Source organism: Arvicola amphibius, chromosome 1 (assembly GCF_903992535.2).
Source record: "Arvicola amphibius chromosome 1, mArvAmp1.2, whole genome shotgun sequence".
NCBI lineage: Eukaryota > Metazoa > Chordata > Mammalia > Rodentia > Cricetidae > Arvicola > Arvicola amphibius.
Window position 1 is genome coordinate 162,331,905 of NC_052047.1, and position 16,507 is coordinate 162,348,411.

Sequence of the window (16,507 nt, forward strand, 5' to 3'; positions counted from 1 at the left end):
ATAGCATTATTGCCAGGCTTGTAAATGGTAAATGTGTGCTGTCGGGGAACCTTGCAATAAGAAAGTCTTGGGAAAGCCACCTGGGATAGACTGGCATTAATAAGCTCCTCACTAGACATACATTCAATGAATTATTCAGCTCCTTTGGCAGTTTGATAGATATGAAATACACTGGAAAAGTCCAGATGTTTTAGCTTATGGAATTGCTTTGGATGAGAACAGCTACATTTGGGAAGCAAATCACTTTGAATTTGAGATTATTAACTACAAACACTATGAAGAAAAGGATGGTTTCCCAGCCACTAACATTAAAGCGTTCAACTGTTCAAGCTTGCCTTCAAAGCTTAGGTATTGCATTTAGTGTCTGGATTCCAGAGCTTTGAAAAAGAAGAAGGAAGGCAAAGACTTAAAGTTAAGGCAACCAGTCATCCATTTGCCAGGAATTCCCCTGACTTTCAGACAGTCTTGGCTAACAAAACAAAGACCTACTTGAAATGCGCAAAGTAGTTTCTTTTTATTTTACTTTCTAATTTTTCAACTAGATAATTTAAAATAGAGATTTGCGGCCATTTTCAGATAAGGATGCTGAAGTACAGGCAAGGTGACATGACGCCAGGAACCCAGGGCCTTGCACATGATATGCAAGTTTCTACCCCTGACTGTATTCCCAGCCCTCTGTGTTGCCACCTTCTGACCCTGAGGGGTGCCCCCAAAGGCACCTGTGTTTATGTGAAACCCTTTTGTTTTCAGGGTGGAAGTGTTTAACATCAATGCTCATTCCTCTCTTACACGTTTGCTATTCTCTAGACAAGAAATAACAATATTATAGCCAGCTCTCAAAATGATTCTGACTGATTGGAGAAATCATATTAAAAAACTTACGCTTTGAGGACAACCAGAAAGCTGTATCCAATGCACATAATTCCCACCAGGAAGTAGGAGAGAGGTAGCCGGAAATTCAGCCATCCAATTGTGCGTTTATTATCGTAGTAGCCATAAAAGAGGACAGAGTACTGTGCCAGGCCCTAAAATCCAACAACAAAGCCACTTACTTAGCAGATGTTTTTAAGAGCAACACAAAGGAAAAGAGGGACTTTAAAAAGAATAGCGAATTGACATTGGTTTCCACCGAGGGCACAGTCTGACGTGAGCCCTACTGTTTCGTCCTATAGAGTTAATGTTACAGTTGTCATATTGATTGACAGCTATCTGAAATTCAGTGACTTCTAAATAGACAAAATGTTAAGCAAGTATTGGTTTGCTCCAATGTGCAGCTATTACTGCAAAGGGTCCATTGAGTTAAACATCAAAACAAACTTCATGGTGCCATTTAAAGAATTTACATAATATGCATGTAGAAGATCTCTGGAACGTGCCTCCTTAAAATATTGCAGATGGTCTATTTCCTGTCATTTCAGCCATGATTAGATCTGTTCTCCTTAGCCATAGAACTGTGTCTCGGATACTTGTGAGCAAAACTAAGCAGATGAGATGATATTGGAAGCAATGAGATTCCTTCGGGCAGACTGGCAGCATTTCCTCCTAACAGCCATGTTCACCTGTGCACTACAGCTTACCCAAAAATTACCTGCCTGGGTAAGAGCCACCATTCTTCCAAAGCCACCAAATAGCCCCCCTCTTTGTACCCAGAACACTGATGTTGTCTGCTGCTACTTTCTCTCTCACGGTGTCATTCTCAATCTTGAAGCATTGTTTCAATAACATCATATGATATATCCACTCCCCAGCTCCTGTCTGCCTTCTCATCAGGAATCACCTAAATAAACATCTTACTTTGTTAAATAATTGGACAGTTTGGGGCATCTTCTTGAAATCAGTTGAGTTACTTTCATAACTCTGACAAAAGCCAGTTAACTATCCCTATTATCATTTACATCAACCCAGTGGGAGGACTATAAGACCCATCAAGAAAGAAAGAGGAAAGGGGGGTAGGGCAACAGAGAGAGACAGAGAGAGAGAGAGAGAGAGAGAGAGAGAGAGAGAGAGAGAGAGAGAGATAAAGTCCTAGAAGGAGAACAACATTGCCCCTCAATTAACACATATGAATATTCAGTAGCTGCTACCTTGATGTGTATTTTTTAGGTAAACAAACTCAATTGGCCAAGTACACAGCAAATCTATGACTGAATCTGAACATGAGCCCACTTTGGTACAAATCCCATGCTTTTGAATACTGAGCTATCCATTTCTCCTTGTACTTCCTTTGTCTTCCAAGATGTGGATCATGTGAGTACCATATCTTCCCAAGGGAATAAAGAAGCAAGGCATGCTACCCATCGAACAGGAGATGATGCTTGGTGTTGCCTGGGACTCTCTGAAAAGACCCTGAACAATTTTTTAAAGGTTTCAGAGAACTTCATCCCTACATCTGTGAATATTATAGTCTAACATCTTCTATAATTCATGATCACTACTATGAGAGCTAAGAAGATACCCTGAAAATAGCATAAGAAGCAAACACAGACCATGAAGAGCATCTGGCTAGGTTAGCGCAAGAGTTACTAGAGACAGCTGGCTCATCTAGTGCCGGTCCCATTCAACATATGTTCAAATCTGGCACTTCATAAATAGTAGATAATCCCAAAGTAGGAGAAACTCTTTTCTGATGCTCATGTGTGTGTGTGTGTGGGGGGGGGGGATCTCATTTTCACAAGCTTTCTTCAATTCACCTAATGCTATATGTGCAAGGAAGTGGATAAATGCATGACTAAATTCAATTCTAATTTCAAAAGCTTTATCAAATTTATCTAAGAAATGTAGTGATGGTTAAATATGAGTTGAGAGCCCTCGAAGAGAAATAACCTCCCCTACCATGCAGTGGGCATGCCACATGCCTTTCCCCTTCTACAGCAGCAGACATCTGGAAGAGACCAAAATAGCAGTGACTCCTACCCCAGTCAAGGATGTATTCAGTTGCCATGTTAGTGGGCCCTGATCTCCCTGTGGGAGGATTGTCCTCTCCTCCCCAAATCTATGACAGATAAACTACAGTCAGAGCCAAGCTCCAAATCAACACAGAAGATGCCTTTCCAAATCTGGGGTACAATGCTTCTATGTCTTGTTTAAAGGCTGCAATTGCCATGGTCCACAGCCACCCACACATCACCAGAAAAAGCAAGGCTAGAAGTTTTGATTATCTTGTCACTAGGAATTAACTTGTACGTTTATGTAATATTTACTGATAACTCGGCCTTTGGCAAATATAACACACAGATAGAGGAGAAAACTGGATTCCTGAGCTCCTCAAGAGCTCTGCATGCAAAATACCCATATCAGAAGTATTTGTTACCTAAAATTGTATCTCTGTCTCTTACATATTTCAAATAACACCAAATAAATACTGCCTTTGAAAGACAAAAGTCTATCCCCCTGCCTGGTAAATTAATTTTATTATTTTTAGCAACTCTGGTTAATATGTAGTATCTGTCTGACGACTATTTTATGGGGAAAAAAGCTCATAAAGTTAAAATTGGTTTAAATAAAGGTAGGATTTACGAAGCATGGCACAGAAGCTAGATGAGGTGGTCCTGCAGGAACTGAGGCCACCCACATTTCTACTTTGAATAGCTGTTGATCATTTACATCTTCCAATTAAGGAGGTTGCAAGCGTGAGTGGAAAAGAGGGACAGGACCACTTTCTAAGAAAAGCAAAGGCTGTAGATGCTGATAACACCCAAAAGGAGCCTTAGTTAAAGTCACGGGAGCAGACTGGCCCTGACACACTGCATACTGTGAGTCACCAAGCTACCCCCACATTCCTAAGGAGATCCACTGTCTCCAGCCCAGTGTTTTACTCACATCTACACTTCCTTTCTTCCTCTAGAAATGCAGATCCAGAAACCTAGACCTGGCTTGTGTGTTTGTTTCATTATTAGTATTTTAATTAGTATACAAAGTAAAAGACTTCAAAATGATGTCTTCATTCATTATTTTTGTCCTTCTCTTTCCCAGCACTTCCTTGTGTGGTTTTATGGTCTATACCTCCCCTCTCTCCCTCCCCCTTTCTCTCTTCTCTCTCCCTTCTTCTCTTTCTCCTCTCTCTCTCTCTCTCTCTCTCTCTCTCTCTCTCTCTCTCTCTCTCTCTCTCACACACACACACACAGAGATATTTTTCTTTCTGAGTCAAAACTTTGCTTACAGAATAATTTCAAGCTCCTTTCATTTTCCTCTGAGTATGGTGATGCCATCTTTCTTTACAGGGGAATAAAACCCCATTGGGTATATACCACATCTTCCTCATTCATTCATCTGTGGCTGACAGTAACAATGAATGCTGCCAAGGATGTGAGGAAAGGCCCCCTTATTTGCTGCAATGGAACTATAAGCCCATGTAGCCACTTTGGAAATCAGTACAGGGGTTTCTCTGAAAACTGAAAATAATATTCCCGTATGACATAGTGTTTACCACTCCTGGCACTATTCTATGTCTTACCACAGGTGACTTATTACATGGTTCTTGATATAATGTATGCCTTAGAGAGACAAGGCAGGGTTTAGACTCCACAGACCTTCTCTTCAGCAGGTTCGTGTCAAAGACTCCGTCCCTCAGAGTTGTGACAAAATTCCCGTGTTTTGATGTCTACCTGTGGATCGATGCTTTTGTCTCTGCTCCTGCACAGACCAGAGATACTGACACAGCTTTCATTGGTTTCTGGCTTGCAGATATCAGGTTTTTGTCTTTGATGCATTTTCTACCTCCAACAAAAGAGTATTTTCAGAGCTAGATACTCGAAGCAGGTGTTTATAAAACACCTACTGTCTTAGAATTTCTATTGCGGTGAATAGATACCATGACCCCAGCAACTCTTATAAGGAAAACCTTTTAATTGCAGTGGCTTATAGTTTCAGAGGTTAATTCCATTATCATGCTGATGGGAAGCATGGTGGCATGCAGGCAGACATGGTCCTGGAGGGGCAGCTAAGAGTTCTATATCCAGATCAGCTGGCAGGAGGAAGTGATTGTCACACTACACCTGGCTTGAGCATTTGAGACCTCAAAGTTCACCCCTTAGTGATAGATACACTTTCTCTAACAAGGTCAAACCTACTCCAACAAGGCCATACCTCCTAATAGTGCCACTCCCTATGGGCCAAGCATTCAAACAAATGAGTTTATTAGGGACCATTCCTATTCAAACCACCACATATACCAAGTGCCAGACATTGCACTAATACTTAACAGACATAATCTCATTTAGTTTTTCTACCAGCCTGGCTTATATTACAAGTAACATATTTTACATGTGGTAATCAGATCAGGGTTGTTGTCTGGCATCTCAAAGGCAGTGTGCAGTAAGATTCCAACTTTTCTTTTACTAACTGTACTGTATTATACCTCTTCTGCCTTTTATAAGAAGTACTTGCATTTACCAGCCCCTGCCCCTGCCCTGTCTCTGCCTTTCAAGTGCTTAGATTAAAGGCTTGCACCACCATGCCCAGATACTTTTGTGTCCACAACTATCATTTGGATATGAATCTGAGCCCATAGCCCAGTGTCTATTGATGTAGGTGTGTCTTCTATCTATCTGATGATTTCATTGGATAATTAATAAAGAAACTGCCTGGCCCATCTGATAGACCGGCCCTTAGGTGGGTGGAGTAGACAGAACAGGAAGAAGGAAGTGAGGTAGATGGCTCAGTCAGATTTCACGCCTCTCCTAAGTTAGACAGACTGCCATGCCTCTCCAGAGAGAGATGCCAGACGCGATGAAGCTCCAGCCCAAGATGGACGTACGCTAGAATCTACCTGGTAAGGCACCACTTTGTGGTGCTACACAGATTATTAGATATGTGTTAATCAAGATGTGAGTAAGAGGCTGAAAATAATGGGCCAGGCAGTATTTAAAAGAATACAATTTGTGTGTTGTTATTTCGGGGTATAAGCTAGCTGGTGACCGGGAGCAGGGCGGCAGGAACGCAGCCCGCAGCTCCTCACTACAGTCTATGGCATATCTTATTCCACCATGATGACACACAGGTGTGAATTAGCACATTCCAAACAATTTCTCAAACAGGCTTCTCGCTCCTTTCTCAGAGAGTGGCACCAAGTTACCTCTGCTAGAAACCTGGTCGTTTGCATTGCTATCCCACTTTCACCTGTAGCCCATATCCAGTCAGTAGCTAAATCCTATAGTTTCTGCCTCATTTTTATATTGCACAGGGATACCCTCTCCACCCTGCTGCCTCTGGAAGGCTCCTCAGTTGACTTTAAAAAGCCATCATCTTATGGGTACTGAGAAATGGTTCAGTTGTCAAGCGTCTGCCACAAAAGCATGAAAGCTTTCAACATCCACACAAGAGCTGAGTCTCAGGTTGAAGGAATGATTCGGTGGTTAAGAGTACCTGCTGCTCTTGCAGAAGCCTTTGTTTGGTTCCCCAAACCCACATCTGTCAGTTTACAGCCACCTGCAACTCCAGTTCCCAGAAACCTGATGCCTATTCTGGCTTCCATGGGCATCAGTACACACAAGGGGCATATACAGAGAAGTGGGCAAACATATACAGAAATAAATACGTGTTTCTAATGCCATACAAGTTATACAGAGAGAGAGACTATCATGATCATAAGGGTCTTCACTAGGTAAATCTCTGAATGTGTTTACATCCTGCTTCAAGGCCCTTCTAGCCATCTACTTCCTTTTGGATATAGTCAGTCTCTTAGCATAATGAAATTGTCTTCCTGGGCTATGGCTTCTGCTGACTTCTCAAGAGCCAGGTGTTAGAGAAACATTCACTAAGAATCTTCAGGTACCTTGGGCTCCACCAATTAATGCCCCTCCTCTATTCCTCTTCTCACTCCAGTTTAGGGAGGGGCAATGACATCTCTGCTTGGTAAACTGAAATTTACTGAACTGGTTCAGCCCAAAGGTAACTCCCTCCTGTTGCAAAGAAGCAAACCTCATGGTAAAGATGGTCTAATTCATGGTTTGATATTAGTGAGACCATCTGGTAATGGCTCTGAAATTGGTGACTTATAAGCAATGAATATGGAATTTTTATGTCTATCTGCCTCTCCTTTCCACCATTTCCATCATTTAGAACTCAGAAATAGTTACAGTTTGACAGATTTCTCTCAAAACGCTAGATAACAAAATTTCAGTAAACCTGAATATTGGACCCATACCAAAACAGCACTGTGCTTTACTATGCCCAAAAGGTATATATAATCATTTGAGAATGTAGCATTGCATAACAGCTGATGGTTTGCACAACACATTAGACCATAGCATCCCCGTGGGCAGGGACAGGTTTGTTTTCTCGGCACTCCCAGTTTCTCCCATTCAGCGTGTTTGGCAATGGCTGAGTGAAGAAAGAAATCGCTTCCGGGGATGGTTAGCAGCCCTCAGTCAGATTCAGCACCGGAAGATTGTCATCTAAATCACCCTCTCTAGACACCTGCTCTCGGCTTATTCCTTTCAATAAATCACAGGTATAATTCAACACAGTAACATGACAAGCATAATTTTATGTCCCAATTTCATGAATTAAAACATCAAAAGGTATCCAAGAGACACTAAAGTTGCAAAAAGAAAAAGCTAATTTGTCTGTACCATCTAAAACTCAAATTTTAAAAACTTGAGTGGATCTCAAGTGTTGCAAAGATACAGATGAGTATTATTTCTTTCCACCAGCTGGGAAAATAACTCAAAGACAGAGCACTTGCTTGTGTAAGCACGTGATGTACAAGGCTTTGATCTATAGCTGTACACACACACACACACACACAAACACACACACGTGTACACATGTGCACACACAGAGGTTTTTGTTTGTTTGTTCTGAAAAATTGGAGGCTGAAAAGATCACATGTAGGAGTTCCATTGGTTGGTTGACTTTTGCACTTGTGAATGTAAGTTAGTAGGTTCTGGGGTTATAATCTAATTTACTGGTTTTTAAATACCAGCCAACCCTGCCAGGCGAGTCCAGCTTTTGACACAGTCCCAGTAACTCATCAGAACATACTGATAGATCCCCCCACTCTTCTCCTAGTCACCTGTCCACTCTCAATCCAGTAGGTCCCTTGACCTCTTGAAATGAAGCCTTAAGTCACTATCCACCAATGGCCTGCTTAAATTACTTTCGATTACTCTAAGGAAAAAAATATATATTTTAGACTTGTGAGACTATAACACTGTTCAACCCTTTCACATCTCTCCAGTGCCCTGGGTCCCTGCTTCCCCTCTTTCTGAACTCCACTTTCACTGGCGCTGACTCAGGCCCATAGTGAAGCAACCCATCCCCACCACAAGATCTTTGCACTTGTTGCTGCACGTACTAGCATGCTTGGCCTTTCTCAAGTCAGGACAGCATGTGACTCTCCAGCATGCAAAGGGTTATTGTCTCAAAAATAACTTTTCCTCTCACTGATGTCTCTCCCTTGGCGCTGTCAGGTTCCTCAACACAGGTCTCCTAAAATTCTATGTTTCTTCCATAGCAGCTGCTGTTACTGGTTTTGTTTGGTTTGGTTTTTTAGTGTTGTTTGGCTATTCTGCTAATTTTTCATATTCCTGAAGACATAAGTTTGGTTGGGCTTGGGTCACCTTTGCCTCTCACCTGGCAAAGGCTTATCAAATGTTTGCAGAATGACTCAAAAGATGATTCATTTCTGTTATAACACCCAAAGAAAGAATGTTGTTTTCACGAGGTCAGCACAGCAAGCCCCAACCCCCAATGGCATTGCAGAAATTTTCAGCAGGAAACCTCATCTTTGTCTGGCCAGGTGCGGCTTGAACTGCAGCAATGGAATCTGGAATTTGTTGCCAAAGCAAAGGAAGGCACAATAGGACATGAGATCCCAACTCCACAATCTAGGAAAACAAGAAATCTAAAAGCAGACCAAAGAAGCTCTCTCATTAGTTAAATGGGTTTTAATGAAGTCTTGGAGTAACAGGATGACCAACTAAAGAACCAAGAAAAAGATCTAGGTTGCAAAATAAAGAGTAAGTTGTTTCTTCCTTTAAAGACCCTGGGAGAGCCTATTGAGCAAATGGTGCTGGATATTGAGGAAGTGAGGCAAATATGGCCATCTCTGGAGACCCAAAGCTGTATCAACCTTTTTAGTCTGCCTGAAAGTCAGCCTTCGATACTGCCAGGCCCTGGCCATGTGTCCCTACAATATCCTACCCTGTTCCGTGAAGGCTACACAAATGTCACTAGACCCACAGAGGAGACGCTCCTCACCCTTTCCGGTCAAAGGCTATCAAAGGGAAGACCCGGATTTCTGTGTGGAAATGGAAATGTGCAAGCTTGTCTTTCTCCCCAGGAAGCTGAGCCTGCTGTTAGGGGTCATGTCACCAAGGATGGATTATGTAAGAGGTGGATGCCTGACCCAGCCCTGGACGTAGGCTTAAACAATGACTGTGTCAAAGCGACCATGCTGCCAGGGTTTTATTTCTGTTGAACTTCAAAGGAGGTTAAGTCAGTTCCAGGCCAGCAGACCTCTTGGGAGCAGGTGTGCTGCTCGGCTCCTTCCAGAGACAGTCTCCAGCTTTCATACTTAGGATCCATCATGAGGCTTCCCATTCACACTGAGGCCACATACAATGCACATACAATGCACATACAATGCACATACAATGCGCAGCCAGTCGCTGAACATATGGGGCATATTTGATAGAACCAAATTATGGTAGACCAGTATAGACTCCCCTCAAGCTTCAGACTTCCGAAACAGTCTTTCCTCTTCAGTTTCCTTTGCATGGCTCAGACTTGCCATGATTTGTGGTTGCTTGCCTCCTTTTCCTTCCTTTTCTATAAAAATTTTTCCCCCAAATACCTTCTCATGTAACCTGGCTTTGTTGCCTATTTCTTAAGAAAACTAAAGCCATTTGTATCTAACTTTACTCCCTGAAAATAAAGATGCATTTGAGCTACTGAAATAGAGACTATATTGTCCTATGTAGAAGTCACAAAAATCTCTTCGAGCGTGGTCAACACAGTAAGAGAAGAAGAAGCTGACCTGAGCTGAGTCCAGAGTAAACAGTGTTCCTCTGGAAAGAGCTGTTGACACTGGGTAAACAAGAAACCAAACCCCTATCTCTCAACATTCCTACGACTGCAAACCAAGGTCCTTTGAGGACAAGCTTCAGGGAGGGGATATGAAGGAACCAGGCTTGAGATGAGATGTCAAAATAAAACAAACAACTCGACATGGAAGTCAACCAGATTTTAGTTAGAATTTCAGTGCATCCGTTAATTATCTGTGTTGTCTTTGGCAACTGTAAATATATTAATAGCCTCTATCCTGAAGGCTTGTAATGAAGATAAAATGCAATGTTAAATGTAAAATTTAATGCTCATGGTTTTGTTATCTCGTCTCTCCTGGCCCTTTAAAGGCTTCTAAACTCCCTAACACCCTTATGATCAGTAGAATGTAAGGCAAAGTCAGCTCACTGTTTACGCGTCCACACTGTGCAAGACACCTTCAAGCTAAAAAACCGAGTGCATTCCTTTTTATTCTAACTATGTTCTTTCAAGGCTGTGATTTCAGTGTCCACTGCCAGCTTAAAAACCTTACAAATTTCAACCTTGTTCCACCTTCCTTCTCCTTACTAGGATACTGAAACTATGGTTTTCTCCCTCTTTTCCCACATCATCCCTGTGTCTCCAAGTACTCTGCCAACAGAGGCATCCTCTGTCTTCCCAACTGCTGCAGTCTGCATCTGGACTGCCCACCCCCAAAGCCCATGTGTTAAAGGTTTTCAGGCCAAGACCAGTAGGGGACAGTCTCTAAGGAGAGCTCATTGCGAAGAGTCAGGAAGTAAACTCTTCAAGGGATGGCCTCTTCCCCTGCTTTTGCTTGGAGGCTCGAGATGAGCGGTGTGCTCCACAACCCACTCCCTGCCTTTGTCACCTGCACCAGATAAGCAAAACCACAAGTCTCTCTGACCTTGGGACAGACTCTCCAGAGCAACAAGCAAAGTAAGCCTTTTCTCTATATAAATCAATTATCCCAGCTATTTCCTTGTAGTGATAGAATGATGATTAACATAGACTCCTTTTTCTAATTCAACTAATTCCAATTATAACATTTCTGCCTATTTGGTTTCTAGCATACATATTAGTCTCTCTATTTCTTGCTATTTTCATAAAATAGATTTCCCTCCTGAACAGTATGACCTATCATTAGGCACTCAATAAACAGATCAAAACTACTTTGCTCTGTGAGCGATCATTTTTGATTCTGAGGAACCATAAAACGGGTTACTTTCACATTGCCACATGATACTTGTCTATACTAATGAGAGGCCGTGATGAGCTGAAGGCCGTGCTTTCAAGAGACACCTGAGCTAGAGTGCAGGCTCCGAGATTCCCAACTGGAGCTCATTGTATTAGAAGTTCCTTAGAACTTTCCTACTTCTTCCCCAGTTTTTCTGACCCTTTCTATTTAGTAGATTCTTCTACCACAAGAGGTCATGCTTGCATCTACTTTTAGTGTTCTGTAATTGCAGACTGAAGGGCTTGCTTTCCTTCCTTTGCCTGGAAGAAACTATCTAACCCATGGCCTAAGTGCCCATGCACCGGTCATCTCAGCCCTGAATTCGAACACACTTTTCCTTCCTGGTACTTCTATGGAAGCCAGAATGAAGAGTTTCCTATCTTCCCCTCTGAGGAAGCATGATGGAATTCTGAACTCCCCTTATGATATAGAGAAAATCCCCTCGTAAAGTCACTGTACAGATGAACAAGTCAAAACTCAGGCAAGATGTTAGAAGTCTGCCTTTTCATTTGAGGTGCTGATTGGTAAAGGACGAGTTTACTATTGATGTAGGAAAGGGGATCAAACTGCTTCGGTCCCTTCCCTCTGGGGTGGACACAGCATTGACAAAGCCAGCCAATTTTCTAGAAACAGCCATGAGAATTCTACTGAAAACTAGGACAGGAAAGTTGCTGCTGGCACACAGAACACAAGTAGAAAATTAGATTAGGACTGCTCAGCCAACCTGAGCTCACTTTTCTCCATGTCTAATCTTGGGCATGGAGTGGATGATTTCCACAGTAATTCCATGTATAAAATTCTACATTCCTAATAAAAATTCTAGTTCCTTCAGGGCCTCTGGCAGTACACACAGAGACAACTGCAGGGTTGTGCTAAGACTCCAGCCCTGTCGTTTACTACCAGAGGAACTGAGGGAAAATAGCAAGGTCCTGGAGCCCCTAGTCTCCCCATTTGTAAAGCAGGAGTGATCACGTTCACCTTTCCTAGGATAAAGATTAGTTATAAATAAAATTAGGTTTTGGCTGTTAAGCTACTAGTTTTGATCTACTCTGTGATCTGCCGATCTATAGTTATCATTATCTGCATAGTCATCTATGCAGCTGTTACCACCCCAGTCATTTCTGTTTCTGCTAGGGTGGGTGAATTCTTTCTCCTGACACGAATGGAAAGAACGAATCCTCCTGACATTAGTCAAAGTCTTTCCCTGCCAAAGGTAGAATAAAATCTTTGACTAAAGCAATGCAGAAAATGGTTCCCAAACTTCAAGACCCATAAAACTTAAACATCTCATAAAATAACAATACTAATGTTTCTGTAGAAATAATCATATTTGATGAGCAATTTGCTAATCTTGTTTCCCATGGATCCTTCAGCGACTCCTCATTAGATTCTAACTGCATTTATTTATTTGGTTATTATAATATAAAAGACCTCTCATTACCTTGCCCTAACCACAAATCCAGCCTTGTCTGATACAATAAGCCTTGTGCAGCCATTCTGTTTCCTAACTGCTGTTTGCTTTCTAAGCCAAACAGAAAGACAAATACCACATGTTCTTACTTATGTGCAGCCCTAATCAACCAAACACAAAGAAACAAGAAGTGCAATGGAGTTTCCAGAGCCTAGGAAATGGAGGATCTGGGTACGATAATTAAAGAACACAAAAACCTCACTCAGGCAAAAAGATTATGTATGAGACTTTTATATCTGTTGCAAAACACAACAGACATAACAAATAACCAAGTCCTGGGCACTTAAATCATATTAAGATAGTTAATTTCAAATGTTCTCATCACAAAAATCATTAGATATTTGACATCCACGATAGGTTAATTAGCTTGACTTAATCATTTTATGTTGTATTAAAACATTGTAGCATCACTTTGTATCCCATAAAATATGCAACTATGTTGTCAATATATAATAAGAAAATGTGAATTAAATTTACAAAGAAATACTGTTACAATTTCAATAGAGAACACTAGAATCAAAAGGAATAAGAATGTCAGCTGGTAAAGATAAGGAGGAGTATGTTCCTTAAGCTCTGTTGTGGAAACAATGTTCAGCAGCTACACTGGACACCAGTAATTTCCTAAAACGTTAGGCACATATATATCCAGTAACTCTACTCAGACTTCTCCAAACAAAAGAAGTGAAAGTATAGGTCCACAAGCAGCATTTAAAGCAAATACTCACAGCAGAATTAATTACTCAAAATAACCAAAACATCAGGAAAACGCAATAAATGGACAAACAAAGGAAATTAAAGCCATGGGATGCAGTGTTCTTGGCAATAAATTGCAATGAATGTATAATTTAAGGAAACCTAAAATATAATAAATGAAAGATATCAGATTACAAATATGAAGGGTCACATGGTTGCATTTATTTTTTAAACAATTCTAGAAAAGGCAGAACCATAAAAAAAGAAATAGATGCAATAGTTGTGAGAGATTGGGAGGTGAGGGCTAGGACTAGACTACAGACAGGCTCAAAACAGCTCCGTGGGAGGTGAGGGAAGTGTTTTAATGCTGAATTGTGATTCCTGTTGCATAAACTCACTTCAAATTATTAAATCATACACTTACATTGGTGAGTGAATTTAATGTTATGTAAATTATACCACCATGAAACTCAAAAGTTTAAAGTCTCAAACCTAAAAGTGCCATTCAAAGACTATCTCGAATTAAAACTCAGCTCTCTCAAGTCGAATTAATCACATGTGGTGACTTGAAAGAAAATGGTCCCCACAGGCTCTTACATTTGAATACTTGGTTCCCAGTTGGTGGAACTGTTCAGGAAGGACAAGGAGGTGTGAGCTTGCTGGAGGAGGTTCATCACTAGGAGCAGTTTGTGAGGTTTCAAAGGACTCACATTATTCCCAGTGTATGCTCTGACTCCTACTTGTGGATTAAGATGTACAGTCTCAGCTGCTGTTCCTGCTGCCTATTTTCACGTTTTCATTCCACCATCATAGACCACAGCCCTTGGGAATCAGAAGCCTTAGGCATAGTATCTTACCACAGCTAGAGAGAAGTAACTAAGACACCAGCCCTGACCAGGACTCCCTAGGACCCTCTGATTGTTATTCTTGTTCCCATTGTGCAAACATGGTAGATGGCACATCATATACTAGTCACCTATCTTCCTCCTATTACCATGAGTACAATCAGTCAAGATCCACATCACTCTATTTCTATAAGGTCGATGCATGCTTATATTCAGTGAATAAGTGCTGAATTGAAATGTCCAATTAGGGTGATTAAAGATTCAAAATGACACCTTTATTTCTTATTCTATGCTTTATGCTTCTTTAGTAGCTCACCATGTCCTCCTAGAGACTGGATTTCCATCTGAAAATCTGTGTCCTCTGGTACTGATCACATAAATTCATTTCTGTGGTTTTTATCATATACATCTAAAAAATCTTTGCCTCACTCAGGATTGCTGGTCATGAGAGTCACAATGCTAAATGTCATCTGTTTCATTTGAGAAGAAAGGTCTAGAAATAGTCAAACCATAGAGAAAGTAGGGTTCATGAGAGCCATCCACCAATTTAGTGAGGACCATATTAAGAGCTGGAATATGGAGCAGCCATCTTCCTGCCTTAAGAAGCCCAAAATTTAAAAACCAAACTTTCTGTGAATTCACATGTTAACAATGAAGTGGAAATCAGGTTTTTATATCCTTAGCACGTCAAATATGCAAAATTTGATTCTCAGTCGAAATTTTCTTAAAAAAAAAAGATCTAATTATCAATTTTCTAAACTTTGCCTGAGAACTTTCCTACTGACATGCTTCCAAGCATCTCTGATGTGGTTAGTATTCTGAAAACAATTCATAGAATTGCATCATCACAGACTTGAGTCATACCTCAAAATAATCTTTTAATCGACAGGAATGAGTCTGTGCTACAGTATTGAAAAGTTCTAACTTGCTTTTTGTTGCTGTGCTAAAACAATGACCCAAATCAGCTTGGGGAGAAAGGATTTATCTCATCTGACATATTGTAGTTCATCATCCTGGGAAGCCAAGGCAGAATTCAAGGCAGGAACATGGAGGAAGGAACTTAACAAAGCAGAAATTTATGGAGGAACAATGCCTGTGGACATTCTTGGCCTGCTGCCTTTCTTAAACAACCCAAGCCCACCTACCCAGCAGTAACACTACCCACAGTGGGCTGAGCCCTCCCACATCAATCATAAATTAAGAAAATGCCCCCTCAGACTTCCTCATAGGCTAAGCTGATAGATGTAATTCCTTAGTTTAGGTTCTTTCTTGAAAGAGACTATGGCGGTGAATAAGATTAACTTCAGTACTATAATAGAATATTATTTATTTCAGTACTACAGCAAAGTAGTACTTATTTTACTATTAGAATTTGGTATTTCTCAGGATAGAAATGTTTAACTTGATTTAGCAGTGACAAGTAATATTATGTATGAATCTTGTATAGAATTGTGAAGAGGTTAATATCAAGTAGAAAAATGAACTCCCAAAGAATCCCATGAGATTTTTTTCAAAAGCACATTTGCAAATTCTTCTTCCTTTGTTCTTTTCCAAAGGGAAAATAAGAAATATTTGACTGAAATCTTTGGAGTCTGAACTCATCTTCAACCCCTAGTCAACATTCCCACGTAATCATATAATGTGTGTAAACCTTATTCATACACAAACACACACTTCTACACATTCAGTCTTTTATAAACAGGAGGCAGGGACATATCTCTTAAGATGTCCTACTAGCCCTGTACAAGGCCCCAGTGTTTCAGGACAACAGCAACAGAGAAAAGCTGTTTCCCCTATGGATGGTTGCATCATCACAGAGTTGTATCATATCCCCAAATGATTTTTAAATGGTCACGAGTATAGTGGAAACACTCACATTGAAGTCGTACAACACGCCGAAGTTGGCTGCAGATGCCTCTTCAGCTCTTGGGACTGTTTTCCTAGGTAAGCTGCCATATGGTAAACCCCAGAGGTACTAGTTGAAGCAAAAAAAAAAAAAAGAGCAGTTAACAATTGGACACAAAATCTGAGCTACACATGCGATCACAAATGGTTTCGTTTAAAAACACTTCTGAACGCTTTGCATTTGGGCTCTGCGGGTCTCCATGTGGGGTCTCGTTTTCTGGGAATCCACCAAGTCCAGAATTAAGAACAAAGGAAGTAAAGCCCCTGCGCCCTGAGTTCGCTGGCTGAAGAGCAGAGCAGGCCAACCACAGTCACCAGGAGGCTTGCTGGGGAGCCCGTGCTCATGACCACCAT

The 16,507-nt window shown here is 41.1% G+C and overlaps 1 protein-coding gene across 3 annotated transcripts in view; it reads right to left on the reverse strand.

Annotated features, from left to right (window-relative positions):
- The window catches only part of Tmc1 (transmembrane channel like 1), a 141,590-nt gene that overhangs the window by 41,383 nt on the left and 83,700 nt on the right, over positions 1 to 16,507 (reverse strand). For all 3 annotated transcript variants that reach the window (XM_038340564.1, XM_038340559.1, XM_038340576.1), the window contains 2 exons: positions 16,125 to 16,223; positions 883 to 1,025 (listed from right to left, as the gene is read on the reverse strand). In XM_038340564.1, the coding sequence (XP_038196492.1) occupies positions 883 to 1,025; positions 16,125 to 16,223 (242 nt within the window). The remainder of the gene's footprint in view (positions 1 to 882; positions 1,026 to 16,124; positions 16,224 to 16,507) is intronic.